Source organism: Oreochromis niloticus, linkage group LG22 (assembly GCF_001858045.2).
Source record: "Oreochromis niloticus isolate F11D_XX linkage group LG22, O_niloticus_UMD_NMBU, whole genome shotgun sequence".
NCBI lineage: Eukaryota > Metazoa > Chordata > Actinopteri > Cichliformes > Cichlidae > Oreochromis > Oreochromis niloticus.
Window position 1 is genome coordinate 33,894,533 of NC_031985.2, and position 16,144 is coordinate 33,910,676.

At 38.9% G+C, this 16,144-nt stretch overlaps 1 protein-coding gene across 7 annotated transcripts in view; it reads right to left on the minus strand.

The window, feature by feature from the left end:
* LOC100696522 (receptor-type tyrosine-protein phosphatase U) overlaps nucleotides 1-16,144 on the minus strand; it is a 264,936-nt gene that overhangs the window by 11,246 nt on the left and 237,546 nt on the right. For all 7 annotated transcript variants that reach the window (XM_025902285.1, XM_025902283.1, XM_025902284.1 and 4 more), the window contains 6 exons: nucleotides 10,610-10,707; nucleotides 8,148-8,264; nucleotides 7,832-7,986; nucleotides 4,675-4,810; nucleotides 2,494-2,643; nucleotides 980-1,294 (listed from right to left, as the gene is read on the minus strand). In XM_025902285.1, coding sequence (XP_025758070.1) covers nucleotides 980-1,294; nucleotides 2,494-2,643; nucleotides 4,675-4,810; nucleotides 7,832-7,986; nucleotides 8,148-8,264; nucleotides 10,610-10,707 — 971 coding nt within the window. The remainder of the gene's footprint in view (nucleotides 1-979; nucleotides 1,295-2,493; nucleotides 2,644-4,674; nucleotides 4,811-7,831; nucleotides 7,987-8,147; nucleotides 8,265-10,609; nucleotides 10,708-16,144) is intronic.

A 16,144-nucleotide genomic window follows, 5' to 3' on the forward strand; every position in this document is an offset into this window, starting at 1 on the left:
TCGGGTTGTTGCTGTGAGAATGTTTTAGCTCTACACGTAGCTTTTTATTCATGGTGTGATCAGCTTTAAATACAATTGATGACATTACAGTGACATGAAAGAGTTTAAAAAATTTTACGGCAGCCTTGGCTCACTAAAAAGCCCAATCCATTAAAATTGGGAATGACAGTTTGCATGCACTGGCTGGACGCTGATATGCTTGAATTTTGACAAGAGTGTCTGTTAGAATTATTTATCAAAGCAAAAATGCTTTTCACAACCCAAATTAAGTTCACATTAAATAATCATCCATTGATTTTTTCCTGAATGATGTAAATGTTTTATATTTTGATGCATCTTTTAAAAATTTCATTTGGAAAACAAGGTCACCAAGGTCCTCGAATTGCAGTATCTGAAATAGAAATGTATCTCTCTTATATATAAAAGTAAAAGTGCTCCTCATACTCATCTCTGCTGCTTGATTTCTGAGGTTGGAGGAAATGCTGCTTGCAAGCAGACTTAAAAGGGAGCTTGACAGCGCTTTAGTTTACGTCGCTTTTTTCTGTTCTTTTTCTCTGCTCTTCAACTTAGTGCTTGCCTTGCAGTGCTTGGAAGTGGTAGAAAATTGGTCCTGGCATTTTTCTGACCCTGCATCTTCTTTAGATAATAAATACATTTCACAGGGGAAAAGCTGCACTGGTGGCAGCAGTTAAACCTGACTGTGCTGAATAACAGAAAACATAAGATAAATTATATAGATACAAAATATAGACAAACGTCTCTGTTTTTGGACATAAAAGCTGTTTTTTGAATTCAGGTAAAAAGAAAAAGGATTAACATTAACTGTTGCAGATGTTCTTAGAAAGTGAGATTTAATCGCCTATGGCTGAATTATAAGTTGAAAACTGATGAGTTAGATATTAGAACCTAAACTAATGAGATTAATAATAAAATTACTTCCCCTTCCATATGTGTGAACGGTTTAGTCACAGTCTCTTACCCAGGCTGAGTTGGACTGGTTGAGCTGATTGAGCATCACCACAGAGGTGCAGCCGTAGTCGTACACGAGCCTCCAGAAGTCGGTGGTTGTGCCGGGCAGTGGGTGTGGCGTCACCACAAAGGCAGCAGGCCGGAGGAAGCTGTCTGCGAGCGCTGCGTTGATGTAGTTGCTGCTCTCTCCCTCTGTGGTGACGAGAAAGGCCAGCGAGCGGTCCGGTGGCAGCACATCCATGCTGCGGTTCTTCTCACGGTTCCGGGGCATCAGGGAGATGCTGCACTCCTCCACATCCAGGTGAGGAGTCACAGAGTTCAGAGTCTGGGGAGGAGGAAGAGAAGGAAGAGGACCGGGGAAAGTAAAGGAGAATACAATGCAGAGAAGATAATTAGAAAGACCGGCACGCATGTTTGAGAATGTTTCCACATTCTAGATTGGGAGATAAAGTGAAACACTAAGAATAAAGATTGTGATAAGAGGAGATAAACGCAGCGAATGAGAAATGGGATCAAAGAGGGATTGACAGAGGCAATGAAAATGTTCTCTGCTCAAGCAGCCTCACTGTCAATACCTGACAAGCATACCTATCTTAGAAAACTTTAAAACACATTCGTTATCAGTTTAAACCCCCACAGAGTTTAATAGATAAAAACACATTTATTGCAATCTAATACACTACGAAAAGCATATTATAGAGGAATTGGAAATTGAAAGGGAACGATTATCTAAGCTGCCAGATAGTATTGTGAATGATGCCCCATTGGTTTAGATAAAATGAACAGAACTTGTAACCATAATATTGCATTTAGGAAACAAGTTGCAGTTATGAGCACTGAGAGCAGGGAGCCGGGTTCTAGGCGAGAGATTCTAATTATCCCACCCCTACATAAAGGTCACCGATCAATAACACATGTATAAAGCAAAGCAACTACATAAAGAACAAATACACAATGTGGGTTTCAATCTCCAACTTAAAGCTTCTAGTGATGACTGAGTGATTTTTCCCACATCAACATGACGTCCAGATGAACAGAACTGACTTTCTGGGATTTCCTTACTTGGACGACCAAGGATGCATACGAGCTGTTTGTTCGACTGATACAAAAATCAAGTGTTTTCTGTTTTGGAATGTGGTAGTGAGTGTTCAGACAACTTCCATTGGAGTCTGTGATACTTTTAACTTTTAATAAGTAATTTAAAGTGTGAACATTCTCAGGCAAGTTCAGAAGTGTCTTTTTTTCCAACTTCTAAGTGGGTTTTAATCTTTATGGGTGGTTTTTTTTTTTGCCTTTTGAATATTCATTTGTTGAACTGATTTAGGTGAGAAAAGGATCCAGAACACAGATTCAACAAATATGTGTCTCTGTAGACAACAAAAAAGTAAGAAAGTGCTGTTTTGCTGTGATTCAGCTGATTTCACAACATGCATAACATGTGACATTTTAACTCTACCTCAGTTTTGAAAGGAAAAATGACAAGAATAATCACCAACCTAAACCGTCATCGTCCCTCAGTATTACCTGAAACTCCTCCTTCAGCTGCGAAGTGTTGCTCTGTGAGTCGACCTTTAGCATTTCTTTGTAAGTGAGCGCAAACTCAGTCACAGGGATGGCAGTCTCTCCACACAGACAAGCCTCCAGGATGGCATCATGGATGAAAACATACTGTTCCTGAAACACACACAGAGGGCAATGCATTTCCACTTTTCCCAAGTCACATAAAACCTCCCCGTCTCACCGAAGAGCGCCCTCACTGTTAATTGCCCACTCATCAAAAACAATGCTGAATTTAATTAATGTTGTTGACTAACAGTCAGAGCTGTTCAATACTCTTCACATTACCATGCCAACACTCGGGCATTGTTTCTAAGCAGAAAAAAGTGTCCATAAAATGGGGTAAAAAAGTCCATCAGGGGAGCTAAACACTGCCCACACACACCATTTAAAAAAGTCACGAGCTGTGCAATTAACGAGGAAACTAGGAAATCTGTTTTGATGTTCAACAAAACAACAGATCAAAGAGCTGAGGATACATTCAGAATTACAGACATAAAACTGTCCCTCTTCCAATTTATTTATCATTTTTAATATGCTCTATAATTGTACTCATATTTAACTGGTAGACAAGCTGCAGCTAAGAGGAGAAGAGATGAAATTAAAGGGAAATAAATACTATTGTTTGTGTATTTACTGTGCCGTCTCCTATTCCCGACTTATTAAGAAGAGAACGACGTTCCAACTTTTAATAGTTTTATTTATTGCGGTAATTAATGTCTTTCTCCAGCTTATTTATTTGAAGATTGTGAGTTCACTCTAAGTATGCTTTGAACAGAAGAACTGTGAGTTGTGAGTTTATTTATACAATTAAAGCAAGGATTTTAGGAAATGAATTAATGATATTTGTCTTTAATAAAAGAAGTCTGACACTGGTCTTCTACACTAATGTAGCTGCTTCTTTGCTAATTCAAAATAATTACATTTTTAAATATATATTCAGTGTAGAATCATTTTTGCATGAAACAGTTACAGATAATATAATTAGTTAAAGACAATAAGTTGTACATTTACATAATTAAATAAATGTATCTGTGTATACACTATTTCCCTACGTTTGGCTCCGTTGTCTCAAAAGTTGGATGGACACTATTTTATAGAAATAAATCAGAGCTATAATATATATATAGCAATGCCTTGAAGGTGGCTTTTTACTTACTTTACTTCTTCATATTAACAAACATTTACATTTTTTCTTTCTTTTTTAAAAAACTAATTCTTCCCCATATTTTTATAAAAGTCAGGCAGCACGGTTAATCACTTAATTTGACCTGTTGCAATGACTGAAAACACCTGAATTCAAAGATTAAGACCTACGACTCATCACCTTTATCCATGCTACTTTTTTTTGTCAGTTTGGCCTCAATCAGCACTATTGTAGCTCGGCTAAAGCTAAAAGAAAAATTGAAAATGAAATGAAAAAACAATTTGTAATTTGTAAAGTTAGGCAGCTTTACAATCTTCTATCAGTAACTAATATTACAGTTGAAACAAAAATGATTTATGTTTATGAACTACTTGTGGTAAATATTTACTACTTATAAGCGGTATTCATAATCATCACCTTTTAAGATGACTTCTAACTAATAAAATTGGATTTTTCAACTCAGTTTGCAGTCTTAATATATGACATGCTACCACCAAACATTAGAAAATGTAATCCCAAAAGGTTGATTCTGTTTGTCTGGACGTAGCGTTTTCAGTGGGAGAAACATTTCGTCACTCATCCAAGTGACTTCTTCAGTCTCAGCTGAATGCAGGTTTCCCCAGCCTTATAAACAGTACATTTGCACAATGACTGAAACCAGCCCACTGAAGGAACAATGGGCTGTAAGGTCTGATCATTAACATGCAAATCCCACTGAAAACACCACGTCCAGATGAACAGAATTAACCTTTTGGGATTTATATCTCAACTGTTACATCAAAGACTGTGTGTGAAGACCTCTACCTTCACCTGAATGCTGTCTCAGAGTCTTACGTTTATTGAAAAGAATACAGTCTTGATGTAAATGTGTGGAAGGAAAAAATACAATAGATGGAAAATGTGGGTCACCAGCAGCTTCCTGCTGTTAAGGCTAAACCTGTGAGCTTCTGTTAAAGCCATCAGCATGGCATCTCTAACCACATTTCCGCTCTCCCACTCACTTCAGTCTGGATCATGTTGATGCGACGTGAGCAGAGGGTCTTAACACAGTTGTAGATGTCCACCACTCCTTCACACTCAGCCATATCCAACATGACATCTAGAACGATGTAGCAGCCGGTCCTGCCTGCTCCCATGCTGTCACAGAGGAGAGGGGAGATGGATTGAAAAGCCTGAATATACCACTGAAAAGAAAAAAAAAAACTCAATAGGGATCCTTTTATTAATAAATGAGATTCTTTAACTCGTGTACAAAAGGAGCTTTTGTCCTGCAAATAAAGACAGTGTATACACTAACCTTCTATCTTCTATCATAGCTTGAAGTTTCAGTTAGCTGCAGAGTGCTAAAACATTTAAACATAGGCCACTCTGTTCTGGCCTATGCTTTGCTTTAACACTGCTGTAAAGATGTTCAGATGTCTGTGAATGCTTCAGCTCTTTCTAGGTAAGGCTTAGTTACTTTAAAACTGTGCCTGCATTGGGATATCTTATACCCAAAGAAATATTTGTCTTCATATAGCCATTGCTCTTCCACTGAAAGGAAAAACACTCTCAGCAGTGCGCCAGTGTTGTTAAAAAAGCATCACTTATGATAAAACGGAAAAGCATCGCAGCTTAATCAGAATCAGAACCTGAAATCCAAGAGAGGGTGTACACTGGCAGACCGGGCTAAAATAAAAACAAACACCTAGAACACATCTCAGCATGTTGGTGATTATTACAAATCCAAAGTGACTCAGTGCTTATATTTCTCACGGTTGACCTACTATAGAGTGTTGTTGTTTTGACAACTGAGTTTTTTGGACTGACTTGGTGCCATATAATACACAGTACCATCAGGTTATAAAAGGCAGACAGCACAAAAATAAAACTAGCTGTTTTTTCATATGATTGACCTAATCACAAACTCTCTCTCTCTCTCTCTCTCTCTCTCTCTCTCACACACACACACACACACACACACACACAAACACACAAATGGCATTCCCAGTTCTTGCTTTGTTCTCTCAGAAAAGTACCTGACTTGCAGTCCAGTAATACAAAAAAATATTGCAAAAATCATGACTTATGTCCTGGAGTGGCTGTAGCTCACAAGGTAGAGTAGTTCATCTACTAAAAGGAATGTTGGTGGTTTGACACCTTGCTCCTCCCAGTCTGCATGCCAAATATCCTTGGGAAAGATACTAATCCCAATTTGCTCTCCGATGCATCCATATGTGTGTATATATATATAAAAATCACTTAAAGTGCTTGTATGAATGGGTGTGGATGAGTGAATCAGGCAAGTTGTGTGAAACACTTTGACTCCTCAAGTAGAGTAGAAAAGAGCTATATAAGAACCAGTTTATTTAATAACCAGAAACTAACAAAAAAATTGACATAAGTTTCATTAAAATGTAAATCCTGACAGTGGAATTTTCCAGGAGTGACTTACTTGTCTGTGTGTATGGCTGTATGTTTTCCTCAGGACTGAACAAATAATAATAAACTTGTAATAAATCCATTCTCTAGCCCTGTTGGATTATTATTTTCTAAAGCATTACATCACAAAGTGTTTAACTACAATACCGCTCACACAAGTAATTGTGAACAATAACTAAAAAGTAAAAATGTATTTTAATGAACTGAGACACAGGTTACCCAACTATCAGTTGACATTTAAAATATCTGTGCTTATTCTGCAGCAACCTTTGGGGCCATTAATAATGGTTAGCAACAAAGAGAATTTTATTCTCATGGTTTTGGTCTTCTCCATTTTTTTAAACTCAGTCCATGATTAAAGGTGTGGCTGCTTTCACATCAAGTGGGTGGCAAAACAGGAAGCTGTTGCATGGGGCTAGTGCAAACTGGGTTTTGGTATAAATGAAGTCCTGTCTGTATTTACAAAAAGAGTGCAATGAAAAGTTTGTGTGCAGTGGAAACTCAGAGACTTTTGTGACTGACCCTATTGCATCGACATTTCTCTGAGTTCCTGAAGGTGCAAAATATAGTGTGAATTTTTATGAAGTGAATTTTTAATAATATTTAAAACCACCTTATCACCCAAATATGGTCACTTGAGGTTAAAGTAAGATGTAATGACCAAAACACTAAAAATTAGGCTTCAAAACATTAATTCATGTCATTCGTGTTTCTCATATGTTTTTCTGTTGTGAGTGATTACATTCAGTATACTTGTGTATACACACTGGATTTTTGCATTCAGACTTGTTTGTTGTAAAGCTGTTTGTTACTCAAACTGGCATTTAATTAATTCATATGACATTTTTTTTTACTTTCATCCGGCATCTTAAGCACTTTAGGGATCCCAGGTGTTAAAATAAAATAAATTTCATTGGCACAGAACGAGTCATGCTCCACTTTAAAGTGAAGGCTGTAGGAACAGTTATCCTGCACGTCATCGCATGTTATGACAAAGAAGTAGAGACAGAATGAAATAAAGGCATTTCTGAACTTGGTTTTGCTGTGAAGTATTGGCACAGGTTTGCTGTTGTCAAGTTCTCTAATGGACTTAATAAGCTGACAGGGTGTTACCATAGTTACTAAATGATTTGCACGAACAGAAGCTATGTCACTTATACAGACGGTTTATTATAAGATGCACCAGAGTTCAATTCACAGCTTTCACAGCAGCCCTAACAAACTGTTGGCAGTGTTACATTAGCAATTTCTCTACAGTAGAAGTAAGTTAATCGTGATTGTAGCATGACAACTTGTTCTATATTTCTTTCTATATTTTCTATGTTAAAAAAAAAAATGCCCAAATGGATCAAAAAGAAATCTGTGAGCAAAAGCTTCTGCTGCAGGTCTAATAACAATTATTAGTCGACACAAAGCTTAAAAAAAATTCTTCCCTGAAAAGCCAGACGCTGTCCTTGTCCGTTGTGAAAAATCCTACCACCTGCGTCTTTGTGAATGTTTTCTGGGTATGTGTGAAGCATTTTATTTTATCAGCACTTTTGTGCTCTCCACAACACAAACACAGAGAAGCTGACAGTTATTTTGAGAAATGCATAAAAACACAGACTGAAGCTAAAATAAACAGTGCAAACTAAGTGCACTGGAACATGTTGAACATGGCGTATTTACAGGAGGGAGATTTACAGCCACCATATCTGTTAGGCAATTTGCTTGTTATCAGGACATAAGGGATGTTACCTGCAGTGGACCACCACAGGTCCAGCATCAGGAGGAGTCGAGGCCTTGACCCGGCGCAGGAAAGCCAACAGGCCCGTAGCGTGGTATGGCACGCCGTGCTCGGGCCAAGAGGTGAAGTGGAACTGGCACACTTCGTGTTTGGCAGGGTAACCTCTCTAAAACAAATAATGAGTCAGGTGTAATGTGATTTGATGATTATAAGAAGTGAAATGGCTGAAATAAAAAAAGAAATGAGAGCTGAGCTGCTGGGTACAAATGACGCACACTGGCCACACTCACAGGTTTGATATAAAAATAATGCAAGAGTATGACTCACCCTCTCCATGGCAAAGGTGCGCACAGTGTACTCTGCAAGTGTTTCAGTCTTCAGCAGTGTTATCTTGATGTCACCGTAGAGCTCTGTGTCATCGGGCCAATACTTACAGCACTTCATCTGAACAAAGAAAGTTCAGATCCAGGTTAAATATAGTTAATTTATGGCTGAATTAATATAACCAGGTATTAATTCAGTTCAGTTCAGTTATAATCACCTCAAAGTGCTTTATATCATAAGGTAAGGAAGCTACAGTGACAGTGAAAATCTTAATAATCAGATGACCTCCTCTATGAATGAACACTTTGCGAAAGTGGGAAGGAAAACCTCCCTTCTAACAGGAAGAAACCTCCAGCAGAATCAGCAAAGAGAGGGGCGGCCATCTGCTGTGACCGATGGGGGTGATGGCCTCTACATCATCAATGTGATTTTATTTCTTAAAAAATACTAAATAAATAGCACAATATATTTTGAATTGTACAAAAATGCTGGACGCAGAAGAAGTTATTAAAATAAAAATCACATTTATATTTCTTAATTTTTTTATTTGACAGAAGGTTTAATAAAATTTATTTAAATTTGATTAATTATTTCACAGTTCAGGCTTTTATATTTTTTGTCCCTGTAAATATGTGACCCTGGCCGACACTTGCTTCAATGTGTGATTGGAAAGTTATTTGAATTTCACAAAAAGAGATGCTATTCCATTTGTATGCTTTATGTTTAATTTATGCTTCTGGAAGGGAAACAACTGCTAAACTGTAACTTCTTTTCTAAAAGCTTGAAATTTATTGCAGTTTGAAATTAGTGAGAAGCAATCTGTGGAGAAGATTGTGAGGTACTGGCCTTTCATTTATTTTCATGATTCAAAGCATTCTTTCCAGTAATCTGTCATGTCAACAGTCTATTGAAATGTACACAATATTAAACACAGCTAATTTAACTAACACAACTTGCTAGCTAATTTAGGATCCAGAGACTGTAAAGTTAAGAAAAAATGAAAACTTAAATATGATCAGTAACCTGAGCTGACACAAGATTTTTGTTTACTATGTACTGAAGTAAAACATTACACTAAAGCAATGTCAATCTAAATGTTTTTTTTTTTTTAACTAAGCATAGTAAGATTTGCTACAGACTCAATCATTTTCAGGGTGAAATACATATTAATATAAGATAGGCCAGTTACCCACAAAATATTTAACCACTGCAAACAGTCAATTACTTTACTAGTTAAGATATTTCTTAGGTTTCAATAGAGCAACCCAAGAAAACTACTTAGAAAACTACCTAATAGCTCAGCCACATGAGAGAAAAAATGGGATGGCAACCTTCGTGCAATTAGGGACAAATTGCTGCCCAGAAATTGCATTGAATTTTTTCACATTCAGCGAACAACTGCAAGTAATTTCTGTGACCAAACGGTTGCCCAAAGCCTGAGCATGCGGCACCCTCAACTTCTGGGTAACCACTTTCGATCGCAAGGTGAGTGACAGTGCTACTTGCAGTGCCACTTGGACTGCCATCTAATTTATAAAATCAGACAAATCATTCTGAGCCAGTCTCTGTTGATGACTGCAACTCTCTTTAAAATTGGGGACTCAGCTTAGCTGGTTGCCAGCTGTTTGTATTCTGGTCGCATTCCTATATAAAGGCAAAGTTGTCTGCACCTATGCCATTTTGCAGTTGTCCTGCAGAAAGTGCGTCATTTTTTGTGGAAGAGTTTCTGAAGTTCTCTCTCAACTCTATGAGGTTCTGAATGTGTACAGTTAATGTGAATTTCTGTGTAGATTGCAGCATGTTTGCAACAGATGCCAAATTATTACAGTTAACTGTTGTATTACAACCAACCAAACTGCATGTAATCAGCAATTTGTTCTCATTCAACTGCAAACCGACATGTCCTCATGCACCAAAGCTGCTCTGAAGATGTAGATCATGTGCCTGAGGAACCGTTTCAAAGGCAAAGAGATCACTGCAAACAGTTTGCAGTAAGTTGGGTTGTGTTGTGGGCTGTTTTTCCTGGTGTGACTGTAGTATAACAGTTTGTGGTATCCCAACAGTATGCCCTTTTCTGTTCACTACTAATAATGTTTTCCTAACTGAGGTATCTTTCCTAGTTATGATATTTTAGAAATTGTACAGTTGCTTTTGTATACATTTTGAGTACAAACTGTAGCTTTCTGTATTCAGCAGATAGGAATAGTCAGTACAAGAGTCTACTGTATTCCAGTATTTCACCATAGGCCTTCATCAACATCAAAGCCCTGACCTTGGACCACAGCCACCAAAGTAAAAGGTGATCACTCATGATCAGACAGCTGCTGTCATTTCCTCCCACAAAAACAGAGCGGAGCAGCTCTTCTAATATATAGCCCTTGATAAAGGGAACTTCAGAATCCATCTCTCCATTCATCTTCACAGGCGGCTAAAGAGGTCACAGGACAAAGGCGAGGGAAACCTACCCTGCCCACCTCCACCAGCTTGGTGATCATGACAATGCTGAAGCAGTTCTCCTGCCAAACCATCCGCCAGAAATCGTAGATCATCTCTTGCTTGGGGCCTGTGGAGGAGGAGATACACAACTGAGTAACAGGTGGAAGAGTGGAAACAGGGAGGAAAAAAAAAATCAAGAAGAAAAAGTTACAGAAGGAGAGAGGAGGATATGGAAGGAAGACAGATGAGCAATAAGTCAGAGAAAATAGCAGCAATAACCATCAATGTACAGGCAGTGTGTAATCCATGCCAGGGAATAGAGTAACAATGTGTCATTCATGAACTATTGCCCGCTCTCTGTTCTAATACTATGGAGAAATGTCATTTCAATACACCCACAAATCCTCCGCCATTGTGCAAATAAGCTCCTGTGTTGCCTTTCCCAGGCACCAGTGGCTGACACAAATCACAGCTTCCAGGAGAAGATGACACTTTCATTGATTTCATTACACTGTTGTGTTAATAATATCACAAGGTCCTCCTTCATACTGACTCCTCTGCCAAACACACTACATGTATTTCAGCGAACGAGATGGCGATTCATTTCAGCCCACACAGTTTGTCTAACAGAAATATCATCTTCTTTCATGTAACTGCTCTAAATGTCTTTGTATGCAAAAACATTCACATAGTAATTTTTCCTGTGTAAATCTGGGCCCAAGATCACAACTGAACCTCACAGATACTTAAATCATCAGGCTGATGATATTTGACATTTTCTATACTAAACAATGAAGAGTCACTACTACTAAGCTACTACTGGAAAATAGAAAATATAGATGCACTATACGTGTGGGTGGTCAGAAATTAACTTTCTGTAATGGTCATATTGATTATTAAAAGGATTTGGAGGCTTAAAGTCCTGCAAACGAATTCAAATATTCCCCTTTGACTGTGATCTCCAAACGTTGATATGTCAGGTAGTTTCATGTCCTGACACTGAGATTAAAAAGAGCAGCCTGACTGTTTAAAGTCAACTGTGTGAGAAACAACAGTGTGTGATGTGAAAAAACATTGATCACTTAATTTCTTGCTTAGAATGCAATGTTCTGGTTGGAAACCTTGGGTCCTGGCATTCCTGCAAGCATAATTCCATACAACCCTCCCACTCGAGCTCCACCTCCAGGATCAATGACTTGTCGGCAGCAGAACCCTCCCAGCAGAGCAATGTGCCCCAACATAGTGGAAAAACTGCTGAGGTAGAGTTCAAGGAACACAGTGAAATTTTTTCCGCAAACTTAAAGAAGTCCAGTGGCCATTAAAGTATATATCTGAAAGAGCTGAAACAATGAATGCTTGTACACACTGGCTACCAAAAAGGCACTTCAAAAGTAGGGATGGGTATCGTTTAGGTTTTATCCAAATCGGTACTTTTGAAACGGTGCCGGTGCCTAAACGGTGCTCGAACCGGTGCTTAAAGAATGGAGAACACAAACTTTGTCCAAAAACCTCTTATGTTTTTATTTTTAGCGGTTTCTTTTTTTCTGCAAAATGATAAGAACCGTACCAACATATAAACATCATCTGTGCAAAGATTTATGTTTTTAAAGTGAAACAGTGAAAAATTACAGCACTGTCAATACATGAATATCCGGAAGTTGTACAAAAATGTCCAATTTTGGCACACAATTGGACACCATGCCAGTTGAATTTTTTAGGTATTTAAGAGCAGAAATTAATTAATTTTATTAACATGCCTAAAAATGCTTTTTTTAAAAATACATTTTTGAAGAATTAACCATGTACATTTACATGGTAATGGGCCTTTTCTGCCATGGAGCACTTAATTGGCCTCTGGCCCTTTAAACTCTGAGGGGCTGTAACTTTGGCTTCTTTTGGTCAATTTACATGATTGACACCTCTTTTTAATTGTTTGAGCCAATAGAGTCACAGTAACGATGCCACGTTCACGTTACTTCAACCAATCAGACGTTCCAAGGCCAAAACCCACGTGGGCCCAAATTTACTGCATGTGACGTCTGTCCAGTCACGTGTCTATAGGTGGGTCTAAAATGGAGGTTGTTGACGGAAAACGACTCTGATGCGGCTAGGTAGGCGTGGTAACTGCTGATAATCACGTGGCTACCGGCTACCGGGGAAAATAACGGAGGAAATCTGGAGGGTAAGCCAATTTCTGTCTTAGCGCATTTGCGCCGCTGTGTTTTTTTGTGGTCTTCTTTTGCGGCTCATTCAGTGAATTTTGGTCAGAGTGTGGTGAAACTTGGTGTTTGGAATTGGTGATAGCTCTGGAAGATAACCAGCCTTTCTTTAGCCGGTTACATGAAGTCTGGAGAATTTCTGGTTCGCCTTGTTTGTATAGCCGACTTGTGCGCTTTTAAATAACTGCTCGTTTAATCATGGCTTGTTTTTGTCGAATTTGCTGGTTGTAGAAATGGTTTATATGACATTTTAGCTGAGATTCAGAGGTTTCTGTGGATACCACACATGTCTGGACTTATATTTCTCACCCCATGTTATAAATGATTAAACATGATCTCCTCCTTTTTGCTCGCGGTACCGGGGGCGTGGGGCTTAAAGCACTTGTTGCAGGCTGCTGAGTTTGCATCTTTTGCTGTGAAGTACAGCAAGACTTTTGACCGCTTCGCCTTGGGCATTTTTAATCTGTAGCTCTGCTCTAAAAGAACGTACGTACCTGGGCCCGCCTACTATCCTTGGAAAGGTAAAATGATTGGCTAGAATCCAAAGTGTATGACATCTCATGAAAAAAAAAAGCACCGAAATAAAGCACCGAAATGTGCGCTGCTTTTCGGTCTGGTTACTACCGTTTATGTCAGAACTGGATACCGGTACCCATCCCTATTCAAAAGTCCTTCATGCTAATGACTAAAGGAGAGAAAGAGGGCAGAGAGCTTCAGGTGTTTTTTTTTTTTTAAATAACTCTAATTTGTGTAAAAATTAAATGAGAAAGCCAATACAGGGTTTCTGAGGCTTTGTGTTTCAACAGATAAATAAATAGAAAGAGATATAAAGCAGTGCTTGTTTTCACAGCTTTTATTTGCACAGTTGTGGAATCAAAAAGCATGCCTTTGACTACATGCCCCAGGGCAAACATGCAAAGACAACAGGAGGAGGAACAACGTTACTTGCCTGTTAAAATCAGAGCATGACAAGAGCTCTGGCTTTCGTAACAGCCGTGTACTGGTCTGTATTGATTCCAGTCAACCCAAGGTGAGTCAGCTCCAGCCTGAGTACGTTTTAATGTGCGCACGTGGGCAGCTACTTTAACCACTGTTTTTCCTCCTCCTTACAGGTTATTCATGGCTCGCCCCCCTGTTAGCAATCGCTGCAGTCTTATTTTATGTGTATTAGATATGCGAGATGATAATTTTTCAGCAGTAGGAGAAGCGCACTAATACATCACCAGAGGGAGGGGGCAGTCAGGCAAGAGATGGATCATGTTTGATCCCAGCAGCTGGGTGAATCTGTATGCACAGCACAACTTGCTGCCACTGAGGACCGGAGTTTGTGGAGTACACTTAGCATTTCTCCTCCCTGTCTGCCTCTCCTATCACCCGTCTCCACCCGCTCCCCTGGACATAATAGAGAGCTAGCCCAAAGCACCTGCTGCAAGAGCTCAGCTGTCTTACGACTCATCTAAGATACAACAAATCAAACCCAACACATAGCCACAGCTGACCACCCAGGGTTTATGGCACACGTATGCACAGCATTATGCTAGGAGTGTGCAGAGTATGAGGGGCAAATTGCAGCTTTAATAATGAGTCACTGTATGTGCACTCTACAGTACATGAGTCTCACAACTAAAGTAATACCTCCTCAACTATAACTTATTTCCATAGTGTTATTTATAATTTCAGCTACTTTTACATTTTACATTTTTATGAATTGATTTTGTTTCAAGGAAACAATTCACTACCTGGGCCGAAGGTTGATTTAGGTTGATGGCATTTTTTTTGTAGAAAAAGGCAAATGGCTTAAACATGAATTGAGCTGCGGTTTGGGGAAGGCCTCGGAGGGGACTGGTGGCAGTTCCCCATGTACTAATGAGAAGTGAATGAATTGATAAAGGGGAGGAAGGGTAGGGCCCAAAAACAAGAGCAAACAGCTTGTAGAATTAGGGGGGTCATATATAGATAAGAACCGTAAGGGGCGTGTTTGTAGGCTTGGTCCCGCTCCTGAAATTCAGATAGATTCAGATCTCCAAAAAATGAAACATACAATACAGCAGGAACTCAGCGTAATTGGCAGTCCATAAATATAATCAAACAGTATATGAGCGACTTTGGTCTTTGCGATGCATGGCGCTCCCTTCACCCCACCAGTAAGGAATATACTTTTTTCTCACATGTTCATCGCTCCTACTCTCGTCTGGATTATTTTTTGGTCAGCAGCTCACTGCTGAGGGACATTTCAGACACTGAGATTCACCCTATAGCTGTCAGCGATCATGCTCCTGTATCTTTAGCACTAATGCACAAGAATAATACTACGCCAAGTAAAAACTGGAGATTTAATACATCACTGCTTAAAGATGAAGACTTTATTAAATATTTTAAAAAAGAGTGGACTTCATATTTAGACTATAATGACACTCCCGGAACATCAGCTTCTGTTCTATGGGAAGCAGGGAAAGCTGTGATGAGAGGTAAAATATTTCTATAAAACGTTGTATTCACCACAAATAAACCCATCTAAAAAGGAAATTGATCAGTTTTTAGACAACATAACTCTCCCAAAATTATTAGACTCTCAAGCAATGGCACTGGATTCGCCGCTGACATCAGGTGAACTGCAGGAAGCCCTGATAAGTATGCCCAATAATAAGGCTCCAGGTCCAGATGGCTTTCCTGCAGAATTCTACAAAGAATTCTGGACGATTCTAGCACCAGTTTTTTACAGAACGTTGTTGGAAATCAAAGAAAATGGCAGACTTCCATCAAATATGAATTCTGCAAACATTAATCTCCTGCTAAAACCAGGCAAAGACCCTGTATATCCCTCAAGCTATCGTCCAATATCCCTTATAAATGTAGACCTTAAAATAATCTGCAAAGCTCTCTCGAAGAGACTAGAGAAAATAACCCCCCTCTTAATTCATCCTGACCAAACTGGTTTCATAAAAGTTAGGCACTCATCAACAAATACACGTAGATTACTTAATTTGATAGACTACTCATACAGTAAAAACCTTGAAACTACAATATTTTCTTTAGATGCAGAAAAGGCATTTGACAGAGTTAACTGGAAATTTCTATTTGCAACTTTACACAAATTTGGTTTTGGATCTTCTTTCATCAACTGGTTAAAAATATTATATAATTCCCCAACAGCTTGTGTCAGAACAAATGACCAGACATCCTCCAGCTTCTGTCTCCTGAGGGGCACCAGGCAGGGATGCCCACTCTCCCCTTCACTGTTTGCAATTTTTATTGAACCACTAGCAGCAGCAATTAGACAGAATTCAGTAATTAAGGGCATAAAATGCAAGAACGTGCAACATTGCAAGAATATCAGATTACTCA